We start from the raw sequence: 19,676 nt of genomic DNA on the forward strand, positions 1-19,676 counted from the left end.
CGCTCTTTTGGAGGGGTGGGTAACGGAAAAATACATCTAAAATGCAATGAAAACAATTATTTTTTCACATGCGAAGTTCTGTAAGAGCAAATTCTGCAATTGAGTTTAAGTTTTTAATACATGTTATAGTTTTAATGTCAATTCTTCCCTTACAAATAATCACGTATTATATAATCAAGATATTATATATGCCGTTAGGAATAATAAAAAACCTGCAGTAGGAGAAACCTTCACATTAGTGGAAATTGTGTTGCTGCACTAACTCTGGTGCTGAAACTGAAATAGCATACCTTGACTTTCAGCAAAGTTTTTTAGCTTGGGTTCAGTGTTGTACTGACACCTTCAAGTTCAGAACCTACTGGCGTCTCACCAGCTCAGATTACAGGCACAGCAAGTTCACATCTGTTTGAGTAACACTGAGGTAGCCATGCTGCTGATGTGACGGTCTCAGAATAAATATAAGGATATAATGAGAAAAGTTTTATAGGGGTACGCAGACTCTTCTGCTGAGAAACTACCATTAGAAATACAGAGTAGACCATGCCTTAAAGTTACAAGATAATAAAAGGAAAATGAGTATACAAAGCAATGTTTGTAAATTCGTTTCTGTTGTACGCCCTGCACGCTGCCAAAAGACCCCCTCCAATCAGTTTCAGAAGTGAAAGCAGTACTTCATAGCTACCACTCACATTCATATCTGTAGCTGAGGGAAAACATCTACTAGAAGGCCGCTGTTTAATAGTTGCCACTCTTGAGTCCACAGTTGCATTGTCTGCAATTCTTGATGGCTTGGAAACTGGTACTATTTCATCCACCTTATCTGTAATATAAAAGTATTCAGTAAAATAAATATCATTTGTCCAAAAACTGAAAATGTAAGTATTGCAAGGTCAAAGGAAGAGATTTACTTTTTAAAAAAATGCAAAGAAAAAGTTTTTTTGGCATTTTAACAAGGCAACGCTTGAGCATCATAAGTCGTGCAAGCCGAGCACTTTTTATTGCTGCTACATAACATGCATGCTTTAGTTTTAAGCCTGCATGCATTTAATGTTTACTTAGTGTGACTCGAAAAACAATCCTCTTCTTCAAACCTTCAAAATGTGAAGGGAGAATATCTATATAGAAATGGAAAGAAGACCTTTAGAAATAATGAATCTGTACAGCACTGTTTCAAATAGAGATAAGCAGACTGTACTTAGTCATCAGGATTTCAGTGATATTTTGGACAATAACAAGTACTCCAGAAGTGCTCTTTTATGCCTATTCTCCTGAAGTAATCACATCCTCATTTATTCACACTCTTGGATGATTAGATTAGCATTAGTAACTGCATCGTTGGTTTAAAAGAAACTTTTATATGTATTTTATATTTTAATAACTGCACAGTCTGGGAATGTATTTAGTTGTGGTCAGAAACAGACCAAATAGGCGAAGTCCAAATCTGAACGAGAACTTCAACATTTGGATTTGGGATTCTGATCTACCATGTGATGTGATCATAAAATATAGGGAAATCTTGAATCAAGATCTTCCAAAGTTTAGAGTGTTAGTTTTAGCCCCGTCTCCAACTTTGGTCACAAACAAGGTTCATCAGTATTTAATATATAACGTTACTCCCTCAGACTGAAGACCTCAAAGTACCATATAATCAACTAATTATAGCCTGACAGCTCCTTTATTGCCACTTCTACCACTATGAAACTAAGGCATGGAGAAATTAAATGACTAGCCTAAGCCAGCAGAACTGTTCAATTTTTGAACCTGTACCAGAATCGAAACTTAAATCATACCAACAGGTTTCCTTACTACGCCTTCCATTGCATTTGCTTTCCTAAGAAGGCACAGACTGCACTGTACCATGTTGATTTAGCGTCTTTTCCTTTGAAGTTTCACCAAAGTAAGGATTAGTTATATAGCCTCTGGTATTTATGTGAGTGAAATACCTTAGCCTGGCTCCTAGGCTTCCACAATGTGAGGCAGAGCAATGTTACGTTTCGGCAATTAGATCCATCTCCCAAATGATTGATTATTTGCTCAAACAAGGATAGCTGCTTCATTAGGATACTATAGACTTAAAAAAAACCCCAGGTTTTTGGTGGTCTAGAGATGGTGTTACTATGCCAAGTATCAGATTTAGGGATTCAAGTTTTACCTCTCACTGGAGAGCAGCGCACTCAGGGCCCTGGGTATGGATATGGATGGGAATAAGGCAGGAGGAAAAGAGCTTTTGATCCCTCTAAACAGTAGATCTGGCTGATGCAAGGATGATATTTTAAATGGGAGAAGAAGCGAGGGAAGAACTTTTAGCCTTCTGGTTAGGAAGAAGGTTGTCCTAGAAGTGGATATTTCAGTGTCACAGAGGGTCAGGGAGCAGGCAGGAAAGGAAAGGTTGAGCAGAATCAGTAAGCTGAACACTGTTGAAAACTGTCTCACAAGAGTAGTGTTGCTGTTTCTTTTCAATTGAAGTTAGCATTCAATTCTTTTCATTGGTCTGCTTTATTTTTTGTGTGTTTTAAATCATCCAGTGGAAGGAGAAAAGGAAAAAAATTCTTAAAATCAGCACATGTATTCAAAAATAAAACAAACTTCAAGTCACATTTCATAAGACTTTGTAATACAAACTGTGAACTTCTGAAAGAAAAATATCTGCGCTTCTGCTCAGCAAAAGGCATCAGAAAGCAATGGTGTAACCATGAACATTTGACCTACACAGCAAAAATATGACTAGACTGTAGAGTCGTACTCGGGGGATCTATCACCAAGAGCTTCAACTGGGCAGAGATTTCCTGTTAAGTCTCTCCCACCCTTTTCATCATCCCAGAAGCCAAACAACTGGTCTTTGGGATACAGAAAGAAGGAAGTTTTGGAAACTGAAGCACTAGGTACTCAAAATCTGTAAATAAGAAATATAAATATACCATGTAAGAACTGATCCCCTTTATTTTTAACAGACACATGTAACCATATACCCATTCAGACAACAAAAAAGCTACAGGGAAAGAGTGATGAGGCTATGACAGACACTTGAAAAGCATGAAAATATTTGTTTGGGGATGAAACATACATACCCTCCGACTGCACTGATTTTGCTAGACAATACTAGAAGTCAGATCCTAATTTTGGATCTGACCAAAATATCAGTTGGTACCAATTCTTCATACCATCTACTATTTCCAGCTGGAAAAAACTTTGTTTTGTGTAAGTGTATTGCAGGTTTCTTGTCTGTAGACAGCTTCTCAGTCCTTCTCATCCTACAGCTACTCCCATTCAAGTGGTGCTTTGTGCCTTGCCAAGTCTAGCTAAAGCACTTCGAAATGGGAGAGGAGAGCAGGTTAAAGCTTAAGCTGCTTTGCAAGGAACTCTTTAGGAGTTCCTCGCGTAGTATTTCCAACGGCAGCGCTGCTACATCTGCGCAGCTTCTTCTTTTGCTCTACTGCCTTTGATCGGAAAGCAAAGGTAGAGTGGCTGTTGTCATTTTAAAACTACCACAAAAAATTTGAAGCTACAGAAGCAGCCAGCATGTGGAACGAGATTTATTCTAAATGGCAGCAGCTACATGGCGGGTCCTGCAGAATACGTCAAAATCTTAGCATCTGGCCGCAACTGCACCACACTTTTGAAGTGAAAGCACTATGTAAAATAAAAACATTCTCACTGTATTATCCAACGTGCTAAGTAGGCCAAGAAAATTAACTGGCTGAATTGTATTTAGCTTCATTCAAACTCATCCCAAAGAAATAAGACGTAAGCATATTGGGACAAACTTTCACTTGCCTTTGCCTTTAACTAGGCTGTTCATATCCACAGTACCAGTGTGCAAACCATGTATGCACCAGAAACACATGTTCAAAAGGCCGCACATACTGGAATAATTTGTCAGGCTTACTAATCGGCTTCTCTCCCAACCTCCTTGTGATCTTGAATACTCTGCAGCATGCATTTCTCGTACCAATGAGAGGGGAATCTTACAAGCTTGTGTTGGAAATTCTCTGAGGATACCTTTACAAACAGTTTTAACAAGAGAGATACAAAAAAGCCACAGAATGGGTGCAAAAATTTGCACCCGGTGTGAGGTGTGTCGACAGCGTGGCCAAAGCAGCACACCTCCAATGGTATTCTTAAGAGGAACGCAGCTGGATGTGGGTGGAAGGGAAGAAATATTCTGTAGTGGAAAAAAGCCTACATTGGAGGTTGGCCATGCCAGCTGCATTTCATCGTTAAACCGGTCCTTTAGCGAAGTACAGCCACAAGCACGCACGCACACACACTTATAAGGGAGCAATTTGTGGCTGATTGGTAGGATAACAAAATACTATCTGCTTTATTTTGAATAACTTCAGTCTCGCAGAAAGACAGGGAAGAAGAGTCTACGGCTCACTGGACAGAGAGCGCAGCTCAGTTGTAATCATAGAAGAGGATTTTTAGGCCTGCAATTATTCTCTAGTATTTGCCAGAGGAGGAATTCGTCACTGCTTTGCCATATAAACTCTTCTGAACCTTTACGAGAAGTTACACCGGTATGTTGAGAGTCAAACACAGGAGCCATGCTACACCTGTGATAATTAGTTACCACCGCTCAAGGGGCTCCTGGTAACAGCATCCTTTCGGAGAACTGTCAGGGATACCACATGTATAAGCCAGTCTGATGCCTCGGCATGCATATAGCAATTTGAGTGCCACTATATTAAATTCCCCCGAGAGAGGCAGCACCAACAGATATAAAATAATTTATTGCAAAGTGCGTTTCCATCTGCCCTGTGGGTTACCAATTGCACCCATGCTCTGCTCAGGGTGCCAGCCCTCAGGAAATTATACGGCCTAAAGGCACAGAAAGGAGTTGCATTTTATCAACACGTAGGTCATCTCTGATGAAAAGCTCTTAATCACAGACATTGGCACAGTACCCAACAGCATGTCATGACTTTTACATTCTCAAGAGGTCTGGCTGCTAGGCAAGTTGCTTTTTTTTCTTTTTCTTAAATAATTGATATCTGTGATAATTACAGGGGACAGTCTCCTCCTAATAGATTTGTTGCAGGAGATGGCTCTTATCCCCGTAGAACACATTGCTTAGTGACTCCTCTTTCAAATCCCCAGACTCTCTCAGAGGAAAAATTATAATGCTGCCCATCAAACCACCAGATCCATCATAAGAGGAACTTTGAAAATGAGAGTCAGGTGCCTAGATAGATCTGGTGGCACATCACTATACAGGCCCCAAAAGATAAATATGAGGTATGATCCTGGCAACATTACTTATTGTACGACATAGCCAAGACATGTGGATTAGCTCCACCGAGGGTCTTAGAAAGTGAGCTTGTCAGACCCACAGAGGATAAGAATGATCATGATCCGGTACAGGCTAACCCCAACACCTCAGGCTGGCATGCCAGAAACACCAGGCAAAGACTGATCGAACACAGTTTTGGAGGCGAGTATTGCCAAGACCTGTATACTTACCACCAAGTCCAGAATGCTTGCTCAGAGGGGATGGGATAATGGAGAAAGAAAACTCAAAAAACAGCTGCCTCAAGAAATGACTTGTATTTGTAAGAAAAGCAATGAATGCCTGGCACAGAGTAAAAAAATGCTCGTATGAAGTTAAAGTGAAAGAACAGAGGCAAATGTTCTTCAAATACCAGCAGCACACATCGTTAACAGTGCAAATATAAACTACAAAATGTTAGACTAATCTAGTCAGCCAGAATACAATGTTAGCCAATGTAGGAAATGGTTGAATTCTGCCACTGATGGCCTTATGGCTAAGAATTAAAAGGACAGGCACATTAAAAAAACCCCTAAAAATCCTATGGTGTGGTTATTTTTTCTTCCCTCCCCCTTTTGCCTGGCGTGTAGGCATGGGCAACGAGGCCCTCTCGGTTATGGCTCTCTGCAGCCGGCCACTGCGACAAGGCAGCGTGGCCTGCGGTGGTTCTCGAGAGTCGCTCGTCCCTTCGGCCCCTGGTAAGCACACAGTGGAGGATGCCACTGCGTCCTCACCAGTCCATGTCGAGGCACAGGTTAACTCGACATGAGGGGTGGCTCTTTGGGAGATGCGTGTTTCAAGGACCTGCGTCCTTGGCTGCTTGAGGAAAGCTAAAATCTCTGACAGGTAGTTATGGATGGCTCTTGTGGAGGTAGCCACAATGCCCAGCTGCAGCTCCATACGGCCCATGGACTGCGACATGAGACCCATGGACTGTGCATGCTCCCTCTTGATATTTTCCAGCAGCTGCACAATCCTACTGTTGGTTTCCATCAACAGCTTCTCTCCCTCTGTTAGCTGGGGCTGCCCTCTCCAACCCCGATCCCTAGGGACAGGCTCAACACCGCGGTGCTCTTCATTCATTTCATCATTTCCCTCCTCCTCCTCAGGAGAGTCACTTTCAAACTGAGGAGTCCTACTGAGTGACTGATCCCCGGGAGACTGTATGTCCATGGTACACTCCGGAGTCCGCGCTGGCGTTTGAAATCCCTCAAAATCCTCCCCAACGTTGCTGTGCGTTTCAGACGAGGACAACGGCCACTGCCAGCTCTCTGTGGTCCTGGCCGGTGAGTCTTCGTCAGAGGCAGGCACCGAAGATTCCTGTTCTTCGGCCGGCGTGGACGGCGAGCTCCCTCGGTGACGGCCGGCTTGCCCCGAGGATCCAGGAACCTCCCCATCTTGTTCCCCAGTGACATCTGGCAATCAAATAGAGGAGCAACAACCACTGTATCTGAGGCCAGGCAGATGGAGGTATCTACATGCATTGGACAACACATAGAAAGAAGCCAGTTGGGAAGCCAGAGTGTATGTGTTTGGGCAAACGGAAGGGCGGACTAAAGTTTAGTGACTGCATTGGGCACGTGGCAGTTGACGTTATTAACCGCTTTTGGTATAAATGCACACTGTCCTGTACCCATAACACACACAGCCATGCTGCATCCCAAGGCAGGAACTACCAATTCACCTCATCGTGACTGTGACAGGAAATGTCAGTGAACCTAGCAAAAAGCTCACCTATGCACTGCAGTGGTGTCAGTCAGAAATCCCTGGGACGAGCTCAGGGCCAAGTGTCCAATTGAGCTTCCTGGGGTGCCAGATGTGCTCCACCACTGGCTGAGGGCAGCCCTTTGTTGTTCTGAAGCACTGCTGGCTATCTTCGCTTTTGTCCGACGTCTCACGTCACCCCCACCCCCAGTGCGCTCTCTCCCAAATCACTGCTGCAGCACGAGGGTGGCTGTCCACAGCATTTATCCCGCGAGCAATGCCCTCCCCAACATTGGCCGGATTTTCTTGTTCTTTTCTCCAAACAGTAGGTAACGCTATGTGAGGGCATTGCTCGCCAGGATCTCATCGTCTTCTGAAAATAAACTTAGTTTTGCCCTCCCCTGGCTACCTCTTCCCTTGCCTGAGGGCACATGGTGGAAATCTGGGTGCGAGCGCTTCCCTGTGGCAGCTTAGTGTGCAAAGAGGCATTGTTACAGATGTTAACGAGGAGGATATTATGTATGTGCTTACTCTAAATCCTCCCCTACATAAAATGCACTCCCAAAGGCTAGAAATGGCTACGCTTTTTGCACCCGCAGCGATCACTGGCTCATAGTAGAGCGCGATCTGCCCAGCACCATTCTTGATTACGTGAGTCAGTGGCCGTAACTCTCACCCTTTCCATGCTTCAGATAAAAAAATGAGTCTGCTTTGGTTTTTTTGGGGGGGACAATTTGGTCATCAGAAATTAATCTGGGGCGGCCTGGCTAAAATGTTGCAGTAGGGTAGCCCAAAGAGCCTGCATTCCTCACACTCAGGCAAGGGATACGTGAGAGAAGCGCTGTTGTCGGTACGACTGTGACCTGAACAGCAGCGGCTGACTGTTGCTAGCTGGCTGGCTGTGCTGCTCACGCTACAGCGGTCTGAATGCCAGATCAGGGTCACGCCTACTCTCTGGCATCCCAGTCTTGAAAAACGTTATTCTTTAAGGATTAATTTCTGCTCTTTGAAATACTTGATTATGCTGCTCTTCAGACCTCAACTTGAAGCTGTAAGCTTACATTGGGAAGGTGTTGCTGACGTCATGTTAAATGATACTTCTGGTTCTGTTTATGAATCAGGGTTTTTTTGTTTGATTTTTTTTTTTTATTTTTTTATTTTGTATGGTTTTAAATGAAAGCTCCTTCTGACAGACCCAAGGATCCCTCCTCCTATATATCAGTCCCCATCTACCCTAATCCTAATGTGGCACTCATTATTTCTACACCCAAGTGCCTCCAATATTATACTGCTCTAAAAGGGATTCTCTGTGGTTTAATATAATTACGATTTTTAAAATGCTAAAATAATGGGTATTATTTGTGCATTTAGCATATTCACTACTTCAAAGTATTCACATTCAAAGTATTCACATTCTGTCTGTGTCTGGCTGGACTGTCCAGTTGCATGTTTTATGGAAAGTGAGGATGAGATTGTATTTGTAAAAAGGCATGAGCTCCTTATGAAAATGAATTTTAGGGACAAACTGTCATGCAATCATTGGCTCTTCCACTCCATGGAGATTTGAAAGGGACTGTATATCAACCTAACTGTAATAACTGCTTCTTCCTTTGCAATTCTTCTCCCCCTTTGCCTAATACAGCCGTAGCTGCAATCCTTCATTAACAAATCTCTCTCTTAACAACTATAGTGTAGGACCGTGAAATTATTCCTCAGCATTTTCCTATTTGAGTACACATGAAAAAAAGAACAAAAAAACAGGGGACCTATTTTTACCACACATAGCAAACACACATTTCAGTTAAATTCTATGGAATCGGAGAAAGATAAGGGATCATATATATTCATTCTGGTAGAGCCACTGGTCATACAAAATGTCTTTGTATTGCTTTTGACATGTCATCCGAAAATTTCCCGTATTTGAAAACTCCATTTTCGTGACAAGTGTTCTAAACAGAGCCCACCTAGCAATTGGTAAGTAATAGAACCAAACTAAATTAAAAGTCAAAATCTGAAGCAAAACAAAATAAAAAACCTCCAAACCCCACATTAATTTATGAATATTTCTGTAAATAGTATCACTGAGTTTGGTTTGTTCAGATTCAGGGGGATCATAACACTTTTGTTATTTGTGCATGTTTACACATTTGCCAGAGGCTTGCAAAGAAAAGTTTCTCTGAAAAAGCCTAATAAATTTTTGCAAAGTTCCTAATTCTCTATGAAAATTTACCACTTGCTGTCCTCCTAATCAGTATTTTCAGCCTTTCAGAGCTGAAAGAACAGCATCTGGCATAGGTGACCAATAACACAAATGACAAAGAGTACAAGCAAACAGTCTCTGAAAACCCATGGGCAGAACGTTAATTGTGGAAACTATTGGCGAATACTTATGAATAATGAATACATTCACAGGTTTTAGGATAGGTTTGTTAACTTGACTAGCAATGAAAAGGAGGAATATTCATAACTGTTATTATTTGTAACAAAGTGTTCAACGACTCTAGTAACTCCGGTTTCTGGAAGCTTTGTGAAGCATTGACGTAGGGCATGGGGGAACCGAGGGTGTGTTACAGGCATGGCCTTACACAAGCTTTCGTTCACTACAGAGCAATCGTGGGAAAACTGCCTGAAGGTCAATGGCTGACACCACCTTGATGAATGTGTCAGTCTCTGCCCAATAAATCCATTCCTTGATGACCAAAGGTCGCCCTAAATTCAGACCGGATCTTGGTAAGATGATTGCACCAGCGGCTAGGTTGGTGCTGTGGAAAAGGTGTGCCAGTTACAGTAGGGGCACTGGAAAACTTGGTTCGGCCAGAAACTGTCCTTATCGGCCAGAGAAGAGGCTGACTGCTTTGAACAGCTGCCGACAGTAGGATTACAGCTGGCTGAAAGAGCTACCTCGACTAACTGCCTTTACCTCATTTCCTCGGCAAAGGGGTGACTTCTTAAAAAAAAAAAAAAAAAAAAAAAAAAGAGAGGGCACTAAGACTGTCAAGTCAAAATTGGCTACGGACCAAACTACATATCCACGTGGTTGACCTTACTTGGTTGTTAATTGGCTTTAAAAAATCCCTCTCTTTTAAAACCAAGCTTTAAATACAGTGGGTACAAAGAAGCACAGCTAGCTTCCTTAGGTGTGAAGCAAAGGGAAGAGGTCAGATTCTCTGATCTTTCTAGTCTTTTCCACTTTACACACCATTCCTACATGCAGCACTTTGCTCACAGTGATATATAGGACTTACAGGCAAAATAGGTCACTTAGGTCTTTTGTAGATATCTTTATATTTATACCTAGAGATACCAGCCAACAAACGGGCAGTCTTCAAAGTTGTGACTTGCTTCATGTTCCTAACCTCGTGTCCCTTGCTCTGACAGGGCATGACTCCCATTTTGATCCTTAAATGACCAAGTAAGGGAATCAGAAAGGAGCATGCATATGGGCTAAAGGAAATATAAACATCTGGAAGTCAGTGACCCACTGCACTTTAACTTTAGTGTTTGATCACTGTAAGTATTATGCAGCTATTTCCAAAAGTCACATGGGACCCACAGGTTTCTGAAGACTGGTTTTTGTTTTACCTCGCTGATCCTGTTGTGTTTAAAGAAAAAATGAGATCTGTTATTAAAGAGGTCCAGGTAGTAGTAACTAGTGAACCTTCATCAAAGTCCTGGCTATCTTCCTTTCTTTCCTGTTAGACAGGTCCTCTGTTTCTGCAGCGAAGCCCGTAGCTGGCTGCCTGTACGGGTGTTTGCACTGGGCTGATACAGAGCTTGGTCTGACGTGGTAGATCAGCCATTGCTCCTGGTGGCCACAGGAGAACTGCTCCATCTTTTGTGCCTGCAGGGCTGACCTGTGGTTTGCCCGATCCTGTTCTGAACATTGTGATTAGAAGCCAGGATTATTCCAGCCTTTAGGTTCATGAATATGTCCATCATTTTGGAGCACTGCTATACCATGCTGTCTCTTTGCACCGCAACATTCATTATCAGTGAGAATCCTTTAGTTTGTTATTAGACGTATTTAGGATTGTAGCAATTATTGGGCTGAGATACACAGAGAACTGAACAGTCGATTCAGCTGTAGGGATAGAGGACTGAGACAGAGGCCAAGAACAGAGCAGGGCTTTGGATATAGACAAACTTTAGAGACATCAGAGGTATTTCTTTAACTTTTGTTCACTGAAGAACATTTGAGATTTATGCCTGTGTTGTGCCTTACCTGCCACTTGGACTGGCAGTTGATCCCTCCCCTGAGATGTGCTGCTCTTTAAGAATCCCTCCTTTTGAAATCCCACCATTTCTGTTTCACCTCTGCTACTGGATCGTTGCCTTTTCCATTATCTTTCCTTTTCAGATTCCCCACCAGTGGAGCTGGACGTGAGGGGTGGGGTACCGTCTTCCTGCTGACAGGTAGGTGGAGATGTTCCTTGGCCACAACAAGTGGGCCAGGAGCTCAACAACAGCGGTAACACAGTTGGGGAGCTTCCTGGGACCTGCCTCTGCTGCTCTGGACCTGGGCCTCTGCCTGTATCTGCATCATGCCTCCTGGGGTGGGTGCATTTTTCAAACTGCTTAGGTACCAAGGTGATAGATGCCTTGTAAATACCTAAGATAGATACAGACAGAAACTGTACCAGGCGCAATCAGTTATGCAAAACTTCATACAATGCCAATTGCACCTATATGCTGTAGTATCACCCACCTTTTCTAGCATCTGCAGTCAACCACAGTCAAATATTTGGCACACGTATTTTTCCTTTTGAAAAGTGATGGGAACACAGGACATTCATTCTTCCTTGGTGTCAACAGGTCTAGGCACATAGCCCTTAATGTCAGGTACTGCATATGCACATGTTTTGTTCCATCGCCTTCCCTAAATATGAGTTTGCAAGTTTAGTTTAATTTCTTTCATTAGCCGATAAAATTTGTTTCCTTGTCAATGATCTGCAAAAATCAGTTACATAAGCAGTACTAAAACTAAAGGGGTAGTCTTTACGTGTGCTTATTAAAAATGCATAGAGATTCGTTTAAACTACATAAAAATATGGCTGTGGCTTTACTTTTATCTTATGGAAAAAATTTTAGAATTTCTTTTCTTTTTAACTATAAGTAGCTTGTTTTTAGCATAAAGACCAGGAGTGATTATGCATATAATTGTAAGTTTGCATGTCTGAAAAAAAAAAAGCATCTAAAACAAGTAGGTGCACTTATTTACACTGTATTCCTTTTAGATTTTTGTCATTTCCATTATATATGCAAAAGACCTTGTCCTGCTTAGTTTGTAACAGAATAGCTGGGAAGTAACTTGATAAATACTTCAGGGTGAATGTCTGTGGGTGGGGGGACTACGTAAAGGACAACTTGGGCAAACAGTACGTATGGGAATCCAGGCAACACTTTCAAAGAAGCAGATGAACAAAATTCTGGAAGAGCTTTCCAATACTAATGGGGTGGTAGCAGAAAGATGAGAACCTACTGATTTCAAAAGAAAGCTTGATCAGAGACTACGGGAGCTCATATGATAACGTTGCTTGTCATAGAAGCAATTGTACTCGATGAATAGATCTCTAGTGCCTCTGGGGAAAAACGGGTGACTCCTATTTGCAGATGGTTAAAAATGGATCTTCGTTACATTAGCTATGCCCACTGAAAACTCATGTCTTTCTTTTTAGCTATTCAAATAGGAATAGACGTATAAAAATTCGTCAAAGACCAAAAGCAGGTAAAGTATAACTAGGCCTTCAACATACTGCTAAGAATTTAAAGACTAACCTTAGCTAAAGCGCTGTTTCAGAGTAAGAATATTAAAGGTTAAGTTTTAAATCCAAATTTGTTGTTTATGATCATATTTAGAGGAAAGAAACAACAAGTTCAGCCTACAGTTATGTCATGAAAATGTAGAGTTAAAAAATATACAGAAATGGAATGATTTGAGTTTTCATTTAGACAATTAGGCTAATCCTCATAAATCTGCCACCACGAGCACATTTTAATCTGGAATTAACTTCTTCCAGCCCCACCCCAAATGAACAATTTGCAGGATTGTGCTTAAATCACAATGCCAAAATCACATATTTATCATACTGCAAACAATAGGCAGAGAATATTACTTTAGCAGTTAGCATAATGAGGAAATAACAAAAGTGCTTTGCAATACAGTCAAAAACATAAGCCATTTGAAACACTTTCCTTCTATGAAAATTGAGTAAAAATACTTGTATATTCTCTGGGATGCTGTAAACTCTACAGAGTACACTAAAATCCAAAAAAGGGAAAAATTATGTAAAATAAATCAGTAAAACATAAAATCTGTTTAGTGACTAAAATTAATCATTTAACATTGAGTATCTATAAATACCATTACATGATTTATGAAAATGATTTGTATGTATTCACAATAAAGAACTATCAAAACTTTCTTGGAAGAAAGTCTTATTTGTGTTTCTAGGGCTGAAAATATCTTCACATTAGTACATATAAGTCACATTTGCATATCATAATCACACCATCAAAAGTAATTTTAAGGAAGGCAGAAAACTGATATGTTCAAATTCTTTCTATAGATACAATTTTCAAGTACCAGCTCTTTAACAGTATGTTCAATTAATGAAATAATTATACAGGCATTTAAAATGCACCTGCAATCCTGAAGCCTTACAATTCAGCCTACCTTGAAAGAGGAATGGTCATTGTCTAACAGTGGTTTCTGTTTAAGAACAAAAACAAAGCAGAGAATATAGTCAATACCCACTCCTATCCTGCAAGCCAGGTGGAATTTAAGTGGCAATTTGATGTTCTGTTTAAGAGACAGCATTTGAAAATTTGGCCTAGTCACAAAAGAAAGACAATCAACCAAAAGAAACCGAAAAGAAAGGTGGAGGACCTAAGACACTTGCAGCCTTCTCTGTTCTTACACTTACTCTCACACTTCCACACCGAGGGGAAAAACCAAGCAAACTATGATGAATTATCTGAAAACATTTATTTTTAATTATATTAGAAATTAATTAACATGGGTATATGAACATTTGAAGAAAAAAAAAAGAGAAATAGCAGCAAAGGGAGTTTTGAGATGAGGGAGATAAGTCCTTCATCTCCCTGGCTCCTGAAAAAGAGAGAGAACACATTACAAGTGTTGAAAAAGTTTTCCACTGCCCTAACTGCACCATGTTGGGAAACATGCAATTTTTACTGTTCCTCAAGCACTCATGATTTTGAGTATGTGGTTAGATATTCAATTAATAATATCTGAGTATAGCAAGTGACACTCACATAGGCCAACGTATTCAATTCGTCTGTTTTGAAATGCTACAAACCCCACGTTTTCTTTAACACTTACAATTCCTTTTCCAACTTCTTTTATACCATTGTCTTGTTTGGCTGATGCAGAAAGGTTTTGAAAACCTTTTCAATTACTGTCCTGTAGTAAAGAAAAACAAGTATCACGAAAGGGCGCTACATACTCAAGAATAAGCTGACAAATTCAAAATAAAACTAGTGTAAATGAGGAGAACACCCACACAGAGACTCAACTGACCTCTGCTCAGGATTCCCAGTGTTTTCAAAACGTCAGTTAAAGCTGCCCACCTCAAGCAACATAAACCCTGGTTTGAAGAAGTGTTCAGTACTGAGCGTTACCTGTTAATTTAAGATTCTGTGCCAAAAGTTGCTAATCAGCACATTGCCAGCTAGGTGCCATATTTTTTTTCAGTGGTAAACACAGTGTTGGCATTGCTCTCCTTGAAACATGCCAACTTTCAGAACTTCTTGCTTATAAAGTATTTTAAAAGCACGTATGTCGTAGGCATGGTCCTAATCCTATACCTTCTTACACTGCTGTGGACTCCCCACAAGTTAGACTACAAGTCATAAAACCTGTAACCTTGCTACATCAACAAAAAATGGGGCCCATATTTTCACACATATACTTCACAAATTCCACCCAGAGTCACTGCTTTATGCTTGTGAAAAATGACAACCAGATGACAACCCTTCTCTCATTATTATCTCGCTATCTCATTAGAATTTCAAATATGTAATGCAAATCAATTACTTACAAGGATACCCTTCAAGAATTCTTCATTAAGCCCGATGCCTTTTGCTCTCATCTTCTAAAATACAGTGTCTGGTGAAGATCAGAAAACCTTCTTCCTACATAGAAGCACTGCAGATGCTGGAAACTATCAAAGGAGTCGACGTTGTGAGTGCTGTAAAAGCTGCTTTGATGGTATTTCCATTGTCTCCTGCAGACAAATCTCCATCATAACTCCTCCACAGCGAAATAAACAAATTAATTTTGAACCCAGACGTCTTTGTGACTCGTTTCTTCAAACATAACATAACACTGTAAGGTAATCCGCTGTTTGGCATTCATTTATATATATTTGCTCTGCAATTTCATTGTTTCAGATGCCATTAGAATGTGCCACCTTTGAAACAATGGACAACAAGAATGGGATGAAGTGTGAATGCTTATTGCAGACAGAGCTAATAATATTTCTTTTGAATGCCATCAACTGATATTTTTCTATTCAAATGCCTCTAAGACTTGATGCCAGGTAACAATATTCTGTGTTGATGATATCACAGTTATTCTGTATCTGAGAGGTGGTACTAGCATCTAAACTGTTCAAAGGAGGAAAATCCTACACTTGTATTTGGTACTGTGGCCCACATCAAAACCCAAAGATCAGCATCAACACGTATCGAGGGATTAGTTTATATTGATTACCATATCAGATCTAAGAACAAACAAACCACTCCCCTAGCTCACAGCTGACACTCGTGTGACACTGTCAAAGTAATATTTATTAATGCAGAAGAATTATTTATCTTGTCATTCCCATTTCATTATGAAAATTTAGCCTGCTCTATTCTAATTTTGTACTTCATCTTAGAGGATTTTTATATTAGGTTTTTAAAATGAAACACTGTCCACTTTAGCTTTCACTGAAAATGCCAAATTACTCACTAAATCAAACCCGTTTCCTGGCAGAAAAAAAAGCTTAGGAGCATGAAACTTTTAAATCACGTATCTAGACATTTTACTTTCTCTTAGAGGATTTTTATATTAGGTTTTTAAAATGAAACACTGTCCACTTTAGCTTTCACTGAAAATGCCAAATTACTCACTAAATCAAACCCGTTTCCTGGCAGAAAAAAAAGCTTAGGAGCATGAAACTTTTAAATCACGTATCTAGACATTTACAGATCTTAGTTTATGGATGTGTTCCTTAAATATCATATTTTAAAATTCTCCATCCACAAGAAGTTATCGATAAACAAGTCAAAACAAAAACTGAAGGAAAAACCCTCTGAAAACAAGCTTTTCATTGAGCCACAAACTTTTTATGAACAGAGTTAAATTTATTATTTTAAAATATTAATTTTGAAACTCTAATGATACCTGTTTTCTGTAGTGATGATGAAAATTATGACCAAAACAAATGCATTGGGAGTTTCATAAATTTTCTTTTAATGTTTTGATTTTAGAGTATTTTCAAATCTTCATTTTAATTTGCTGCATGAATATTTTGGTTATTCTTCAGTAGTAATGGGCTAACTACACATTACCTAGAACTGTATTTTAAGTACTGCCTCCAAAAAATTGCTACTACAGCTGTTAGTTTACATGTTGCCATAATGTAGTCATTCGACAATTCTTGAAAACCTACAAGTCACAAAAGAAGGCGTCTTCCCCCTCCCCGGTACCCCACAAAATCCAGAAAGTAGTTTTACTATTGAAAACACATCCCCTCCAATCCATTTTGAAGACGGATGCTGTATCTCTGAGTCAGGCAACTACTGTAAGCAGAAAGTCAGTGGCATAGATGAAGTACAGTTTACCCTTTAGTAATTCGTGCTACGTAACTGCAGTAAAATGATAATATCGCCCATGCCACACTGCTGAGAACCTACAGATTTTATTACCCATCTCTTCAGACACAAACGTCGTATCTTCTATCCTGAATACCAAAAATACAGCCTATGTCCTTCCCTTCTCCTATCCTCCCAGTGAACCAGAACCCCTCTCAAAAGACAACCAAGAAAACCAGTCAAACAGAACCACAAACGCCATTCTTTGCCTCTTAATGCCTCCCTCACCTATGACCCAGAAAACTGAATTTTTGGTTGACAGAAGACTCTACAGTAACAATGTAAAGATTTTTTATATGCTGCCAAAACGTATTTTTCAGAAAAATACCAGTAGCAATGGGGTTTATTCTGTCATATTCTCTGAATGGAGAAGGGAAAATATCACTAGCTGGAACCTCTGTTAGCGACCTGAAAGGAGGTCAGAAAAGAGCAGAAAAATAAAGAGTGGAAAATAACCTGATTTTGTCCTGTTTAACGTTAAAAAGCAAAAGCTTCACTGTTGAGAGAAGACACTGCCTACAGCCTAGCTTTCCCTTCCGTGACACTGAACTTCGTCGAAGAGCAGGCCGTAGACTGTTTTACCAGCTATCACCCAGGGGCTCAGGGAGGTTTGAGACTCTTCCTTGGGCTAGACGCCATGAAAACGTGTAAATGACACAGTCCCTGCTCAGGAGAGCTTACAATCTAAGAAAGCAAAATGACATACAGGAGTATGGAAAAATACAGCTAAACACAAACAAACTTTGTATACATATAGATACAGTTACATTTATGAAAACTATTAAAATAGCACCACTATTTCTACCTGCCCCTCTGCCTAGCCATCATTGCTTAGACGAGTGCTTAACAGGGATCACAGGGGAAGTGGGTCTTTAGGAGAGATTTCAAGGAGAAGGTAGCGGCCTTATGAATCAGTTCAGGGAGGGCACTCCATGCATACGGGACAGCGTGGAAGATGTTATATTGAAAACTTAAAATTGTGCAGAGCAGCATTTCTCCAGGTCAAAAGTTCAAGTGTTGTGTGCAAGACCCCTATTTCCTGAGACAGAGACAGTGTGGTTATGGGAGTAACGTTTGGCCATTTAAGACGACAAGCGAAATCACTAACGTAGGACTACACTGAGGATATGGTACTGGCCACATATTCTCTGTGGCTGCCAGTTAGCACAGTAACTGTGAGGAGATGGTATGGAAGGGTTTGGAAAAGAGTTGGATACAAAGAAGGAAAAAAAGGCAAGGTGAAGGAAAGGAGACAAAAGGAAGAAATGTGGGGAATATTTTCAAATGTAGTCTTCTGTTTGAGTTCTTAGTGTGTTTGCAATTTATTAACTAAATAACTAAAAAACATATACAATAATTAATGTACATTTGACACCATAAAATAAACTGGACCATATGCCAACATTTACGTTATGTTATTATCCTTCACTATGGAAAGGTGAGAAACAGGTTAAACAAGAGACAAAATGCTTCCCCTTACCCTTCTTCTTCCGTACTGAAGCTTGGAAATAGAAAGGGAATGAACTGTGAATCAATTCTGAAGGTAATTTTTATATGCTAAATCCTTGTCTGTCATTTTGAGCATAAACATTTTTCTTCCATCTAAGAAGTTAGTCTCTCCCTGCTAGCCTCTACTCGCATGTATCTATCAAACCACAGTAGATAAACAGCTTGGCAAAAGCAGAGTTTATCAGGGTTTATACCTTAACTATAAGAAATTGCTCCCCTGCAGGTAGTAGGGATACATGTACAATTTTTTTTTCCTAAATTATTTTTTAAAAACAGTAGTTGGGGCAACTTATTGATACCAGGGCTTTCAAACTATGATAATAGGGCATTTTCAAGTCTTTGCAGGTTGAAGTGGAAAGGAATCATTAGCACACGTTATCTGCCGTATTTTGGATTAACTCATTTGAAAGAGAACAACTGAGATGGTCTGCTCAGTCTCATGGAGAACAGAGTAGCTAAAAACATGTCAATAAAACTGTAAGTAGAGTTCAGAGCCAGGCAAAGGAAGTGACTGTAAAGACTGCAAGATGTATAAATGTTTTTTAAAAATTATGTTGTTTAGCTTAGCTAGGAGAAATTACAAAAATACATACTCTAAGGGAAAACAAATGGGGCATTTCTATTTATCTTTTTCTTCTATTACATAACAAGGGACATTCAATAAAATTAAAGGCATCACATTTAAAACGAATAAAAAGGAAATACATTTGTACACAGCACATAATTAGCCTGTGGAATTCTTTGCCACGAGACATTATTGAGACCATGAGCTTCTTCAGTTCAGAAAAAAGATTACACATATATATTGATGAGAACATCCACAGCGTTCATCTATACATACTTCCTATTTAGTTTGCACATATATGTTACGAAACAAATGCTTATTCATTAGGTAGTTTAATGGATATAAAAATGTGGGTGTTCTCATAGTTCATACAGATGTCCAATATATACACATATACATGTAAAGATATATAAATTATATATAAATACACACATACAATCCGTGTTTTATGTCAGAAGACAACTTTTAACTGATGATAGTGAGAACATTTTCTCTTTGGAAGCTTGTTCAGTTGTTGTGCAATTTAAGAATTCTTGTTCCTTCTGATAATAGCCCTTTTACAGGACATATTAAAATAGGTAGACCACAGATGTTATTTATAACAGTAGTCATATTGTTTGCTAGGGTGGCAAATGTTCAGAGTATCACGGAACTGGTATTTACAGTCGTGTTTAGGAAGAAGACAAATTTCTGCCATGCTCTAGTATTACTACAGCTTTATTAGGGGACATACACTTCTGGAACGTGCTTCAG

The 19,676-nt window shown here is 40.0% G+C and overlaps 1 protein-coding gene across 1 annotated transcript in view; it reads right to left on the reverse strand.

The window, feature by feature from the left end:
* SHANK2 (SH3 and multiple ankyrin repeat domains 2) overlaps nucleotides 1–19,676 on the reverse strand; it is a 325,234-nt gene that overhangs the window by 16,544 nt on the left and 289,014 nt on the right. Inside the window, exons 19-20 of the mRNA XM_009286552.1 lie at nucleotides 18,330–18,350; nucleotides 690–820 (exon numbers count right to left, since the gene is read on the reverse strand). Coding sequence (XP_009284827.1) covers nucleotides 690–820; nucleotides 18,330–18,350 — 152 coding nt within the window. The remainder of the gene's footprint in view (nucleotides 1–689; nucleotides 821–18,329; nucleotides 18,351–19,676) is intronic.

This window comes from Aptenodytes forsteri, unplaced genomic scaffold (assembly GCF_000699145.1).
Source record: "Aptenodytes forsteri isolate BGI_AS27 unplaced genomic scaffold, ASM69914v1 Scaffold252, whole genome shotgun sequence".
In the NCBI taxonomy this organism is placed as follows: domain Eukaryota; kingdom Metazoa; phylum Chordata; class Aves; order Sphenisciformes; family Spheniscidae; genus Aptenodytes; species Aptenodytes forsteri.